The sequence below is a fragment of the Athene cunicularia genome, assembly GCF_003259725.1.
Source record: "Athene cunicularia isolate RWA chromosome 4 unlocalized genomic scaffold, athCun1 chr4_part3, whole genome shotgun sequence".
NCBI lineage: Eukaryota > Metazoa > Chordata > Aves > Strigiformes > Strigidae > Athene > Athene cunicularia.
The window spans coordinates 23,290,177-23,303,160 of NW_020799100.1; the positions used below are offsets into that span (position 1 = coordinate 23,290,177).

General features: G+C 53.1%; 1 protein-coding gene across 1 annotated transcript; it reads right to left on the reverse strand.

Annotated features, from left to right (window-relative positions):
• Positions 1-4,461: 4,461 nt before the first annotated feature.
• Positions 4,462-12,215, reverse strand: LOC113480024 (probable G-protein coupled receptor 83). Its single transcript, XM_026848549.1, has 4 exons — positions 11,385-12,215; positions 10,483-10,608; positions 9,060-9,193; positions 4,462-5,297 (listed from the first exon to the last, which is right to left on the reverse strand). The coding sequence occupies exons 1-4, from the start codon at positions 11,766-11,768 to the stop codon at positions 4,703-4,705; spliced, it is 1,239 nt and encodes a 412-aa protein (XP_026704350.1). The 5' UTR covers positions 11,769-12,215; the 3' UTR covers positions 4,462-4,702.
• Positions 12,216-12,984: the final 769 nt, after the last annotated feature.

The following is a 12,984-nucleotide window of genomic DNA, read 5'->3' on the forward strand; positions in this document are numbered from 1 at the left end:
GGCACAGGCTTCCCGGGGAGGCTCTCCTCCCGCCCCACGCTCCTGTCGGCCCCCGGCCTGGGGTGCCACAGCGCCGGGCTGCAGGGAGCCAACCTTGCCAGGGCAGGGCTCTGAGCACAAAACCCTCAGCAGCCAGCACAGCCCCGCGGGGAGCGGGGGGATACACCCCGCGGGGAGTGGGGGGATACACCCCGCGGGGAGCGGGGTCCCGTGTTTGGAACCTCTCCCTTGGTCCTGTTGATCTCGGACACCAGGCTGCCTCCGGCGCCCCTCAGGAAGCCGTTCCCACAGGTGAGCGCCATGGCTGAAGACAAATTCATGAATGTTTAAGCATCTATTAGCCTGCTGAGTTGGCTCAGACCTGGACTTGTTTCAGCAAAAGCAGAATTTCTTAGATTCTCTTTCCTAGGCCTGGGCTAGGTAAGTCCTCTGAGTGCTGCAGCAAGCCTAGCACCTGCCAGCCAGCAGAGATGTGATCTGCTGCCCAAGTCAAACAACATAGCTCAGTTTATTTAGGTTTTTTATGTTGTGCATCCTATTATTTGCCTAAATGCTGCTGAGAGAGTGCTGCTGTGTTAGTCAGGGCATCCTCAAGTGATACAAGAGCCTCGAGGCAATGGGCAAAGCGTGCGAGGCTTTGAATCTCATTGAGGCATTGATAATTACCAGTCTAGATAGCTAAGCTGTTACGAAGATGCGATACACTCAGCTCTTACATCATGCCCATTTAGGGGAGAAAAATTCAGCAATGAAGAGATGATACAATTGACAGATCCAAGGAAAACCAGCGAGGTTATTTTTCACATCAAGAGATGGTGAACTGCATCGATGGGATTATGAAGAGAGACCCACTCCTTTGGCATGAGGTCTTTGATTCCTCCAGAAGATTATGCGGCTGTTTAAAGAAAGAAGGGGGGAAAAAACAACCTAAGAAATATTAAAGATGAACTCAACACAAGGTTAAGAGACTTGTACTTCACCCACAGGCACTAGGCATGACAGGGGCTCACAGACCAACTCTCCTATCACAGGGCAGGTACCACTCCAGGCTTTGCTTGCTGCTTCCCAGAAATTTGGCTGTTTCTGAGGAAACCAGTGGCCAGTCTGTACCAGCATTCTTGGACAAACATCTGAAGAAACTATTGAAAATTTCTACCTATCCATCTTGCACTGTGAAACAGCCCTGGGGATGGGATTTAATCCCCAGCTTGGCTCATACCCCAGAATTTGCCAAGTGAGGCAGATTTCATTTCAGAGAGCCATAGCTTAATATTTCTCATGGAAGGTATCAGTGTTAGCACTGTTGCTATGGTTATTTCATAGAAGCCCAAGGTGCAATATGTACGCTGAAGGAGAACATAGAAATATCTCTTTAGAAACTGTGAGGTTTGTGGGCACAGCAGCCTATGGAAAGGCACACGGAGGGTGGCAGGTGAGCACGGGGCTGTCGCTTGGGCGTTGGGTCACGCACAGCTCCCTGAGCTGTGCCAGAGCTTCGGGGGGAACAGGATAGAATTTCCCACCTTCTGATGTTTCTTTCTGAAATGCTTACTTTGCAGGCGTTACTCAAAGACCCCTGGAAAGTTTTGTCCAGAGCAATAAAAGAGCAAATTAAGAATACGCTCATCCACGGTGAAATTTTAGGTGAGTGTTTTTGCTAAACTCTGCATGGTTTTCGGGTGACACCAGTAGTGTTTTTCATGAGTGCCTGTGCGAACCAGCTGAGTAACTGTGAGCAGCAAATGAGGCCGTGAATCTCAGCTCGGCGAGCCCTGCGGCCGCCTCAGCGCTGGTGGGAGCTGCTGGCGCAGGTCACCGGGCGCCGCGGCGCTGGGCACACGGGGGGCTCCTCCTGCTCCTCCTTTCTACCTATTACTTGGCGTGAATCCTGTTACCTGCTGGCAAACAGTGAGTTTAAACGTTGTTCTCTGAAGGGGCCCTGCGAGAGCATGACAGGGACGTTCAAGAGCCCAGATCAAGTCCTCCAGCTCCAGAGCGAGCGCCGGGGGGTCTCAGTGCCGGGGGTCTGTCCCCCCCTCTCCCAGGCCAGGTCCTGTGTGACTCCACGCTTTACCCAACTGTTGCTTAACTCTCTCTTCTGCTGATTTTTCATCCCTGTCCTGGACTCTGAGAGGCAGGGGTGCTTTTTCCAGTGTTTCCTTTTTTTTCTTTCCTGTGCCCATACAGCACGGCACCTCCCAGGCTTTCCGTGGCCATCTCCCAGTTTGCCCCGAGATTGCCATCACTCACATTTCCACTCTCTAAGGAAACTTTCCAGTCCCTGGGACAAGCCCATCCCCTGTACCTTATGAGCATGGCTCATTTACAGCCTCAGCTTGTGCCAAAAGCTTGTACTATAGCAACCAAAGGATGAAGGATGCTGAGTTTTGCGGTCTTTGGGAAAAAGACTCAAACTTCTGCAGATATGTCAGTGGAAATGGACTGCTACACTTCTGTAGTAGAAACCATGAACTTCATGCTGACATCCACCTTTCTACAGGGAGTAAATACCATTTTATTAAAGTGGAATACATGGTAGTTTGAGGGTTGTTCAGTAAAAGCTGGTGAGTGAGGAACAGTAAAAAGGCAAATGTCAGCTTATCTTAATAGTTAATAGAGGTGATGCTCATTAATTAGAGATGCTTTTAACAGTTTGAAAAAAATCACAGTGATGTTTTTCAACTGAAAATGGACCCTGCTCTACACAGACAGGGCAGTGCCTGCACCCCCGTGGCCGGCTGCTTTAAATTCCCATCTTCAAAAACTGTTAGTTTCCAAGTGCAGGGCCTCAGGGATCGTGTGTTCATCCCCCTCTGCTGCTGCTCCTTGTGTCGATGTTGCTCCTTGTGTCTCACTGTGCAAATGGGGAAAGAAGTCAATCCCTACTTTCCCTTCTTTGGTCTCTCTTACCCTTCCCCAGGAGGGTGGTGGGTGCACATCCCCGTCCCTGCCAGCAACCCGCGTCCCCCCACCGCCTCCTCGGGCAGAAGCTCAGCCCAGGCTATGGCCAGGGTAGACTGGGATAACCCCAACCCCGAGCAGCCTTTAAACTGCTGAAAACCACCCCCTGGTCTTCACCAAGCAGACAAAGCCCGAGCCCTCGGCCGTTCCTCGCAGGACATCCCTTCCAGCCCTTCACCACCTTTGTTGCCCTCCTCTGGGCATGTTCGAGGACCTTCACATCCCGCTTAAACTGTGGGGCCCAGAGCTGCTGCTCAAGGTGAGGCCGCACAGTGCTGAATACTCCTTATCCAAAGGAGTTCGTTTGGGTTTTTGTGATGAGTGAGATGTTTCCCTGTGAATTTCAGGTCTGAGGAGCAGAGAGTAACCACCCCGGCTGGTCCGTACCGGAGCCCCTCCGCCACCATCGCAGCACGTACAGTCACCAGCCCCGAGCTTTGAAGGATCACCCAGGAACTGTGCTCGAAACACACACAGCTTTATTCTGCAAAGGACTTGCAACTACTCAACCCAAATCCTGGATGGGTAAGTAAGTAATAAATATTTTCCCATCTTTTGGCTGTCTTCTCCAAGTAAGAGAAGTCCCCTGCTCAAGCTCAACCAGGGAAGCTGAGAGGAGAACTTTGGCCTCTCTGGTCTTGGTGCAAGTTTTAAGAGGGATGGTATGATGGCAAAAGGGACATCGCTGGCCAGGCCAGGAGGTCCTCCCAGTTCCTGCCCCGCAGCATCCCACCACTGCTCCATGCTGCTGAGAAATCACTGATTTCTTTCTGCCTTTAATGTCTCTTTTCCATGTTGGTTTTTTTTTTCTCTCTTACGTACTAAATCTTTCTTTTGTTCTGCATCCTCTTTTTCACCCTACTCCCAAGTGTAGCTAAATTAAACTGCATTTTTCTTGGGACTGTAAACTAAACCTTCCCTCTTGGTCTGAGTCAATTCCATTGCTTAAGTGAAACTCTTTTTTTTAATAAGCAATTACTAATTACAGAGCATGATTTCATTCTTCGGGTTAATGAATGCTACAGCCCTGATGAAATATTTCGTGGCCTTTTGTTTAGCGCCAGTGTAGGTTTATTTCCTGAATTAATACCTTTACAATAAAAACAAACAGAAATTCTCAATGGATTAAGTTAGTCCGCCTGAGGCTGCCGCCACCGACACGGCGCGTGTTCCCGTGTTCCCGCTGCCCTTGCCCGGGGCTGGTTTTCCGCCGCGGCAGAGGGAGGGCTGGGACAGAACCGGGGCAGGGGGGAGGATGAGCAGCACCGTCTGAAGGGGGAATTGCTACTGACTGACCTTTTCCTCTGCGGGGAGGCTTTGGTATAAATTACCTGGGGAAACTCCATGTGAGCAGAGTCAGGCTGGATGTCCAAGTCCTTCCTTCAAGCACAGGTCAGAACCGGTCCCTTCCTGCTGCCCGCAAAGCCCCCGTGTCGGGACAGCCCCAGCAAAGACAGAAACCCCACACCCGCCGCGAGTAATAAGATGAGGAACCCCGGTCCCTGGAGCTCCGTGTCCCCCACACAGACGCCTGTTCCCTGGACCTGCTGCAGCTGCGGGCTCGCAGGGAGGGTCCTTGCGCGCCTCCGCTCCCACTGCACAGAGTAAAGGGGCTGCCACCGTCCTACAAGTCCCAAGTCAGTATAAAGATGCCAGAGCAGCAACGTGGGTTCCCAAGGAGAAGCTGGGGGGTGCCCTTTGGTACCCACTGGATCCAGCGAGCTCACCTCGGCCCTTGGGCTCACAGGTCGGTGTTGGCCGTCTGGGTGTTCATGGTGGAGCAAAGGGTCTGCGAGGCAGGTCCCTTCCTGTACCTGGGCTGCTCCATCCACGCCTCGCGGCAGGACGCAGCCGCGGGCAGCAGCGCGTTGTCCTGAGCCCCAGGCACCTTGTGGCACATACAGAGCAGGGACTTCAGCTCGGATCTGAAGCTCTCGTTCAGCCAGCAGTAGATGAAAGGGTTGTAGCAGGTGCTGCTCATGGCAAACCAGTGCAGGGCGAAGTAGAGGGAGTTCTTCGTCTTGATGCCCAGGCTGGAGATGAGCACCACGTAGCAGTTGAGGGGGAACCAGCAGACAGCAAAGACCACCACCACCAGCATCAGCATCTTGATGCTCTTCTTCTTGTTCCTGTGGTGGGTGATGTACTGCTGCGTGGTGATGTCCCCAATGGCATTGCGGAGCCACAGCTTCTTGGCCAGGCGCGTGTAGGTGACAGTGATGATCAGCAGAGGCAGGAGGTAAAGAAGGAGGAAGGTAGAGAGGTCCAGATACTTCCAGACCAGCTCTGCGGGCTCAGGAAAATCAGGGAGGCACAAACTCCGGACAGTGGCTTCCCTTGAAAAGCAAAGAAATACACACCTAGCACATGGCCAGTGCTGTGCACGTGGAAGCTGCTAATGTGGCAAACCACAGCGGGGCTCCTGCGCCACCTATAACCGCCACCTCAGATTTGTGTGACAGGCGGGGAGGGACAGGTATCACCCATCTCAACGAAACAAAGCTCAGCCAAGCCCCCGTTTCCCAGGAAGTCTTCTCATTATGTTCGCTGTGTCCGTCTCACCCAGGGTAAGTCTGGCTACTGTGTATTGGTATCTCCTTTCCCTTTAAATTGTTGTGTTGGCTAATCAAAGAAATTCTTAGAAAGACAAACTGGAGTTTTCTCTTAGAATTTGCAGTTGATTTTAATTGAGCCAGACCCTTGTGTCCCCTTAATGTGGCGGAAGTGGCACTGACGGCTCATTCTCAGGTTGCTGTAAAGCAACACTGACCTGGCCGCATCTGCCCGGGCACAGCAACGCCTCCCCAGAAACCCAGCGCAGGAGGAGAGAGGGCGGGGGCTGAGACCCACCTAACTCCTGCTTTCCCACAGCCCCACGGGTGATCCCTGCACGCCTAGAGAAAGGGCACGTTATGCCCAGGATTCCCTGAATGTGCCCACCCTAAATCCAGCCCGGGATGTGTTACTCCTCTTGGGTGTGGACTACACGAGCCGCTGTCTGGCCAAGCCCAGTGAGCCTGGGATGCTGGGACTGACCAGTGCTGACCTGTGCCCCCAAGCAGGGCAGGAGCCCCTTGGCCAGAGCGGAGACTGCTGCTGGGGAGTTACGGATGTCAGGGGAAGAGGGTGCTGGGGGCATGGACCCCCCTGCACAGGCAGCACTTCCCTTTCCCTTTCCCTTCCCCTTCTGCTTCCACCAGCTTTTCAGGAGACCAGCTGTTAAAACCTTATTGCTACATCTTAAAACAGGCATGATTATTAGAAAAACTGGTCGCTTCACTCAAGTTTAACTTAAGCCTGACAGTTTAACTTCTGATGGTTAACTAACACAAGAGCTGACTTTAACTACAAGCGATAGCTTATTTTAACAGCACAGTCTGTCCTGTCCAACCCCGCGGATCCAGGCTCTCTTCCCATTTCGGGCCGATGCACCCCAGCACCCTCCACACAGCACCACGTGTCCCCTCCACGTCCCACAGCAGATGTCTGGAAGTGATGAAACGTGAAGAGAAAGGAGCACTCGCATATTTATTTCCACTGGATGTTTTCTCCTTTTCTTTCCTTTTTCCCCCCTTTCTCTTATTCCATTTTGCCCTTCTCTCAACCCTTGTCCTCTGCTCACTTGTGTTCATCACAGACTTCAGTCTCCATCAAGCTGCATTATTCCTTGCAGATTAATATCTTTAATATCCTGTTTTCAACCTCTGGAGCTGGCTTTTGTGCCACAAATAGAAGACTGCTTGAAAACGGACGGCTGCGAGGAGGGGCTGCGCAGGACTGTCAGGGGGATGACAGGTCACAAGCATGGCCAAGCAGGACCCTGGAGATGCTGCTCAGGAGGGGAACTGGTGCAGAAGGGGAAATCATCCTTTCTGAACCACATTCCTGACCTGTCCTGCCCCAGGATTCAGCTGGCTGCTGCCATGGGTGAAGCCAGCCCCTGCCCGCCTGCAAAGCCACGGGGAAAGAGCAGAGGTGACGGGGCAGCCGTGGGCTGTCGTCCCTCACCAACCCACCAGGAATCGGCTGTTGGGGGAACACCTTGAGCTCAGGATGGTGTCTGGGCCGTGGCTGTGGGTGCTGGAGTGCAGCTGAGGATTAGCACGGGTGATACGTTGGTGCTTAAACCCGCGTTTGATGAGAGCAGGCAGCAGCGTGAGCCCACAGGTAACCAAAATCCATGTGCTGCCCTCGGTGCCCCCCTTCCCTCGCACCCTCCGAAGGAGGGCACAGGGCTGTAGGAGAGGCTCACGATGCAATCAGGGAAGAGGCTGGCTGAGAGCAAAACCGGACAGGACGCTGTGTTTTGGTAAATTGTAGTATGAATGTGGACTTGGCCACACTGCCAAGAGGTTTGATGCTGGTGGAGCCCATCTCCTCCTGTCCCAGAAGCCCAGCAGCTCCCTGGGGGGACTCTCAGCAGCCCCTGGCCCCGCAGGAGCTATTACGAGCAATATTACAACTGTAGTTTTTATTCAATGGAAGGCAGGGATGAGAATAGCTCGTCCTGGAAGTCCTTATATCGCCGAGCTGCCTCATGCCGGCACGAGGCTCGGTTTCCTCCGGCCACGCTAAAGGATGAAGGCAGACAGGTGCCACGAAACAGATAGCGGCATTTGTTCATTCATGAGCAATTTGTTCAGTAATACCCTGAGCACAGCTGCGAAGCAACGCCAGCGCAGGCGTAACCCAGCACTTTGTTTACAGTCTAAGCAGTGGAAGATATTGTATCCCCTGCAGGGGTGTCTCAGTCAAATCGCTCACAAGCACAAGTAAGGAAGAGCTGTGAAGCCCCAGGTCCCGTCCCGCTTTGCCTATCGTATACACACAGCAATAAAAAGCCGGTGCGGGCAGTCAAACACCCTCCCTGCCATGCCGATGGGCTGTGCTGACATTGTACAGGAGCTCAGTACCTACAACAGAAATCCCCCTCCTGCTGCCTATCGCTGCCCCTGACCCCGCTGCCCGGGCCGACGCTCTCAGGATGAAAATCCCGCTCTCTGTAAGATTATCCCCTCAGCCTCGAGCCTGGCATTCCCGAGAAGTGCAGGCACCGGCCCTGCGACACACACCACGAAAAACCCCCGTCTGTGAAGCTGGACTGTTCCCGAGGCAGGAGGAGTCCTGGCAGTGCCAGGGGCTGGGGGCAGGTTGGGTTCCATGGAGGAACAAAAGACTGCAAGGGCAAACCAACCCAAATCGTCCGGTTCTTTATTTCTCCCTGGTAGAGAGGATGACTTCCCAGCAATGAAGGCCATCACTACACCAGCTGGAAGTGGGGAAGAGGAGCACTTTTTTTCCCCCTCCTTTTCTTTTTTTCCCTTTCTTTTCTTTTTTCCCCTCCAGATCAGAACCTTCACTTTCTTCTGAAACTTCAGCAGTCCTCACATGGATGTGAAATTCCACTTCACCTCCTTGTCATAGCTTCTGCTGTTGTGTTCAGCCAAGCAAAGAGCTCCCTTCACTGCCAGGCAAGGCAGAGCAGCACACTGAGACGACTTTCCTTCCCTGACGAAGCACTGCTCCTCTCACCAGCCCTTCACCGCAGAGGAGGAGGTGGAGGTTTCTCTTTTGCTTTTCCTGCTTAGGTAACACTGGGCAGAGGACCCTCCAGCTTTAAGAAAGGCTGGTCCCATTTCATAAATCCAGATGGACAAAGTACAAGGAAGCTAAAATGAGTCAATCAGCATATGCAGTCTTGGAGATCCAGGGTTCGTGGCTCCTGACTCACAAAGGCACTCCTCTCCTCCCCGTTCTTCCTGTAGAGTCTTGCTAATGCCAGTACCAGCTGTTTCTTTCAAACTGCAGCTTTGGCTCCCTCTTCCCTCCTTGCCTGAGCAAGCTGGCTGGAGATGGTCTTCTTAGGTCCAAGGCGCTGAGCGAGCGTGAGGAGGGGGGAGGAAAGGCCCTCGGGACAAAGCCCGTCCTGAGGGGCTGTGCCTCTGCTGTGGGAAGGGAGATCTCACCCCACACCAACCCACCGACTCCGCCACGTCCCTCCCCAGGCCTGGGAGCCCTTCCAGCAGCTCCCGCCGCTGTCAGCCACTGCCCCAGCGGGCTACCGGGCCTCTTCACGCCCGGAGGGGGAAATAACTCACCTGTAGTGATACTGGAAAAGCTTTTGATAGATGGCGTGGGGTAGGGAGAAACAGGTGGCCATCAGCCAGATCACAGAGATGCTCAGCGCTCCCTTCGTCAGCGACAACCTCTGCTTCAGAGGGTTCAGGATGACCTGCAACAGAGATCTCACCGTGACTTATCGCACGGGAAAACAAAGTCCCTTCACCACAGCAGAGGCATTGTTCGACGTGATCTGATGCTGTTAAGAAAATGACAACCACGATTAGGAAAATGTCCTGCTTATTAGAGTGTGCTGGGAATGGGAAACATTGTACTTTCAGTCTGCTCAGAAGTGCTTTCAAATAAACTTTCTCCTCTATTTTGTTCAGTGAGGACCATTTTCTTTAAATTGTGCGTTAAATTAGGTAGGGAAAAAAAAAAAAAAAAGATATCTACACAAGTTTCTTCACTATGGGTATGTTTGTTTATTCCTTCATAAAGAGTCTCCTGTCCTAGCTGAACCTATGAAGCTGAGCCCTCCACGCCTCTTCTGAGGCATTAACTCACCTTTTATGACATTTCCTTTGTTAGATGAAAACCTGAGACTCTGGAAGATCCTATTCGACTGATAGTAGGGGAGAGAAGAGTGATTGCTAGAGACACACACAGGGCCTGGGCCGCCCTCTCTCCTCTACGTTATTTACATCACGTACCACACAGGAGCTGGCCCAGCCTGGCTGCAGGCAGATGGGGGGCACAGGCCTCTCACAGCTCTAAGTGTCCTCCCAGTGCTTCCCACTCTGACATTGCCCTTTATACTGGTCCAGCATTAGTTCCACAGCAGACTCAGACCAGTTCAGACCCAGAATTTCCTTTCACTCCAATTGTCCTGTGACTTGAAGATGCAGCAAATGCCCAACAAGAAAAGAAGAGCAAAAGAACAAACAGGCAACTGCATCAGAATTTGAGCTCAGGATGCTGCAGCCTGGTGATCTACAGGTTTTGGGTGGTAAACTAAAAAGCCTGGAGAAGTTCCCTGCACAGCTGAAGAAACACGCTGCACTCAGCGTTGGCTCTGCTGCCTTTCAAGCTTCCCCATGTAAAATAAAGCCTCTTGAGTCAACCTGGCTGCAGCACTTGGGGGGCAGGTTGGACCTGGCTCCTTACAACCTACTTGACAAAGATGTCCTCACCCTCTTCCACTGAAAGTCCGGGACTTTGCTGTGAAACCCGTGATGCTGCATTTTGTTTTCTCCCTCCTGCCCCGTACCTGGCAGCCTACAGAAGTCCGTCAAGCCTTCCTACCCCTGACACACGAGGGGCACCTTTGAATTTAGCTCTAGTGCCTTCTTCCTGGATACTCTTGGGTCTAACCCCCAAGATTCAGCCTCCTTGAACCCACGGCTGGACTGAGACTGAGAGGGGCTCGCGAGGAGCCGGGGGGAGCAGCAGGGCAGGTACCTGGTGCCTGTCCAGGGCGATGGCCGTCAGGGTCAGCGTGGAGACGTGGAGGGAGCAGTACTGCACAAAGCGGCTGATGTGGCACATGGCCTTGCCAAAGATCCACGTGCTGTTCACAAACCGAACCTGAGGGGAAGACAGCAGGTCACCAGCCAGCAAATCCACGGGGAAACCTTTGGATTGAGCCTGAGCTGGCACGTGGGTTTTGGCTGGCTGGCTGGGCAGCTCCACCTGAAACCCAAACAAAGATTAGCTACCTTGCATTTCAAAACACCTGTACATAAGAGGTTGTAAGGTCAAACCCCGCAGATTAAACCAGTGGCGGTGTCGCAGCCCTCCTGGCCTCTTTGTATAAACACCATTTGTGAACAGCAGCTGTAACTTTTTGACTCTACTGACAACTATATTTGGAAAAAGCAGGCTGAGTTTTGGTCACATAAACCCCCTCAGGCCTGGAGAGCTTTCACCAAAGACTTTGCCCAACTGGCAGCTCTGAAAAGCTTGACTATATTCTTCCAGTCACCCGAGTATGACTGGCATTCGAGTTGTTTTGACCCACTAAGTTTTAAGTACGGCTCTAGTGCTCTCCTGCATGTACGCCAGAAGTACGTGTTCACCCAGGCATTTACTCTGCATTCCCCAGGAAGCTCTGCTGTGGTTTGGTGGCATACGTGGAAAGACTTTAGAGCCTTTCAGGAGATCCAGAGTCTAAGGGAGGGAAGGGAGCCCCCAGGTTGCTGGGCAGTGCTTTACTGCCTGGCAGAGCCGTCCCCTAGACTTGACTGTGGTGGGTTCATGCCTCAGGCCTAGAAGAGCGTTCCTAGAGAGGGAGGGCGTGAGCACCAGGATTCTGGTGAGCGAGTCCCCTCCTGGCTGAAGGGCCAGCACCGTGGGCCACTTACCAGGGTGAAAGGCGTGTTGAGCAGTGTGATCATAATGTCAGACACTGCCAGGTTGACGATGAAAAGGCTGGTGGCTGAGTGCATCCTCTTGTTCTTCAGCACCACGTGGCACACCAGCATGTTCCCGAAGAGAGACATGATGATGATGACTGAGTACGCCACAATTAGAAGAGCTTTCACTGTTGGTTTCTGGGATTCTGGCTCATATTTAGCCAGCTCAGCAAATTTCTCCCACTCAACAATGCGGCTGTCTGTCCAGTTGAAGGTGGTCCTGTTGGTTGCCTGGTAGATCGACATGAGCTTGGCCAAGGAAGAGTAATGGTCAAAGTCCTGACGAAACCCCACCATCTGTGACCTGTGTGACTGAAGCGGTGAGTGGGACATGGTGGGTGGCTCGAGGCCGCAGGGGTCACAGCTCCAGCTGACAAAGCAAATGATCCATCTGCTCAGCTCTCCAGGAAGCTGGTGAAGATGCAGCTGCCATTAAACCCACCTCAAAACGGGAAGCTGGAGGGAGCCTCCAAAGTGCGGTGGGTTCCCCGGGCAGGGGCAGCACTGGGGAGCGGTTTCAGTGGGAAAGGGGCTGGTTTGGGACCACACGCCCTCAACCCCTGCATACACCAAGAAGAGCAATAGCTCCACAGGCGGGTGGGGAGGAAACACCAGCTGTTGCGTGTAGCAAATGTAGGAAAACCTCAGCTGGGGGTTCAAGTCGGTTTAATCCCATGTCAGCTTTTTCTTCTTTGTTCTCACCCAAGTCCATTTTTCCTCCAAGTTCCACAGAAGGCTACACGGTTGGTGCTTTCAGCCTCTACTTCAGAACACTTGGTTCTCTCCTGCTGAAACGTAAAGGCAGAGCCATTTGGAGGATCATTCTTAAGAGCGGTGTAGCTTTTGTCTCCATCTAACCCCTGCAATTATCCTGAAGCAATTCAGAACCCAGAAATCACATCGGAAGTTGACTTTAGTCTATCTCATATCTTCTCCTCCAAACAACTGAATTCTGCTTCCAGTGTTTCAGTTGCAGGGAGAAAAGGGTCTTTACTGCAAAAGGTGAGACTTGGGAGAGGCGTGCAGCTCACAGCGGAGCCGCTTACACCATACACACACCAACACCAGCGAGATACACAAGAACAATTCCCTAGAGACGAAAATCGCTGCTTCCTCAGCTTTACCGATACCCATTTTTAGATATTTCTGATGATTCCGGATCGCACTGATCTATTGATATTAGGTGGAACCTACTAACTGTGCACACCGGGCTTTACAGACAGGCTACGTACGGGTGGAGAAAGTCGTTCCGAGGCTCCGCTGGGCTCTCCGAGAGGGCGGCGGGTTGGTTTGGGACGTGCCGACCCCCCCAAGCCCCGTGAGCACCAACCGCGGGGTCCCGCAGGCTGCCGGGGGGTGGGGGCAGGCGGGGACAGACCCCAACGCTCCGCCGCGGCGGTGCCCTGGGCTGCGGCCGCCACCGGGAGTTTTCTGAGAGAAATGAGGTGCGGGGGGTGGGCGCGTCCTTACCCTGCGCAGCGCCGGGGGGCCGCGGGGGGATGCGCCGCACAGGCAGCGGGGGTTGGAGCAGCCTGGCGGGGTGGAAGGA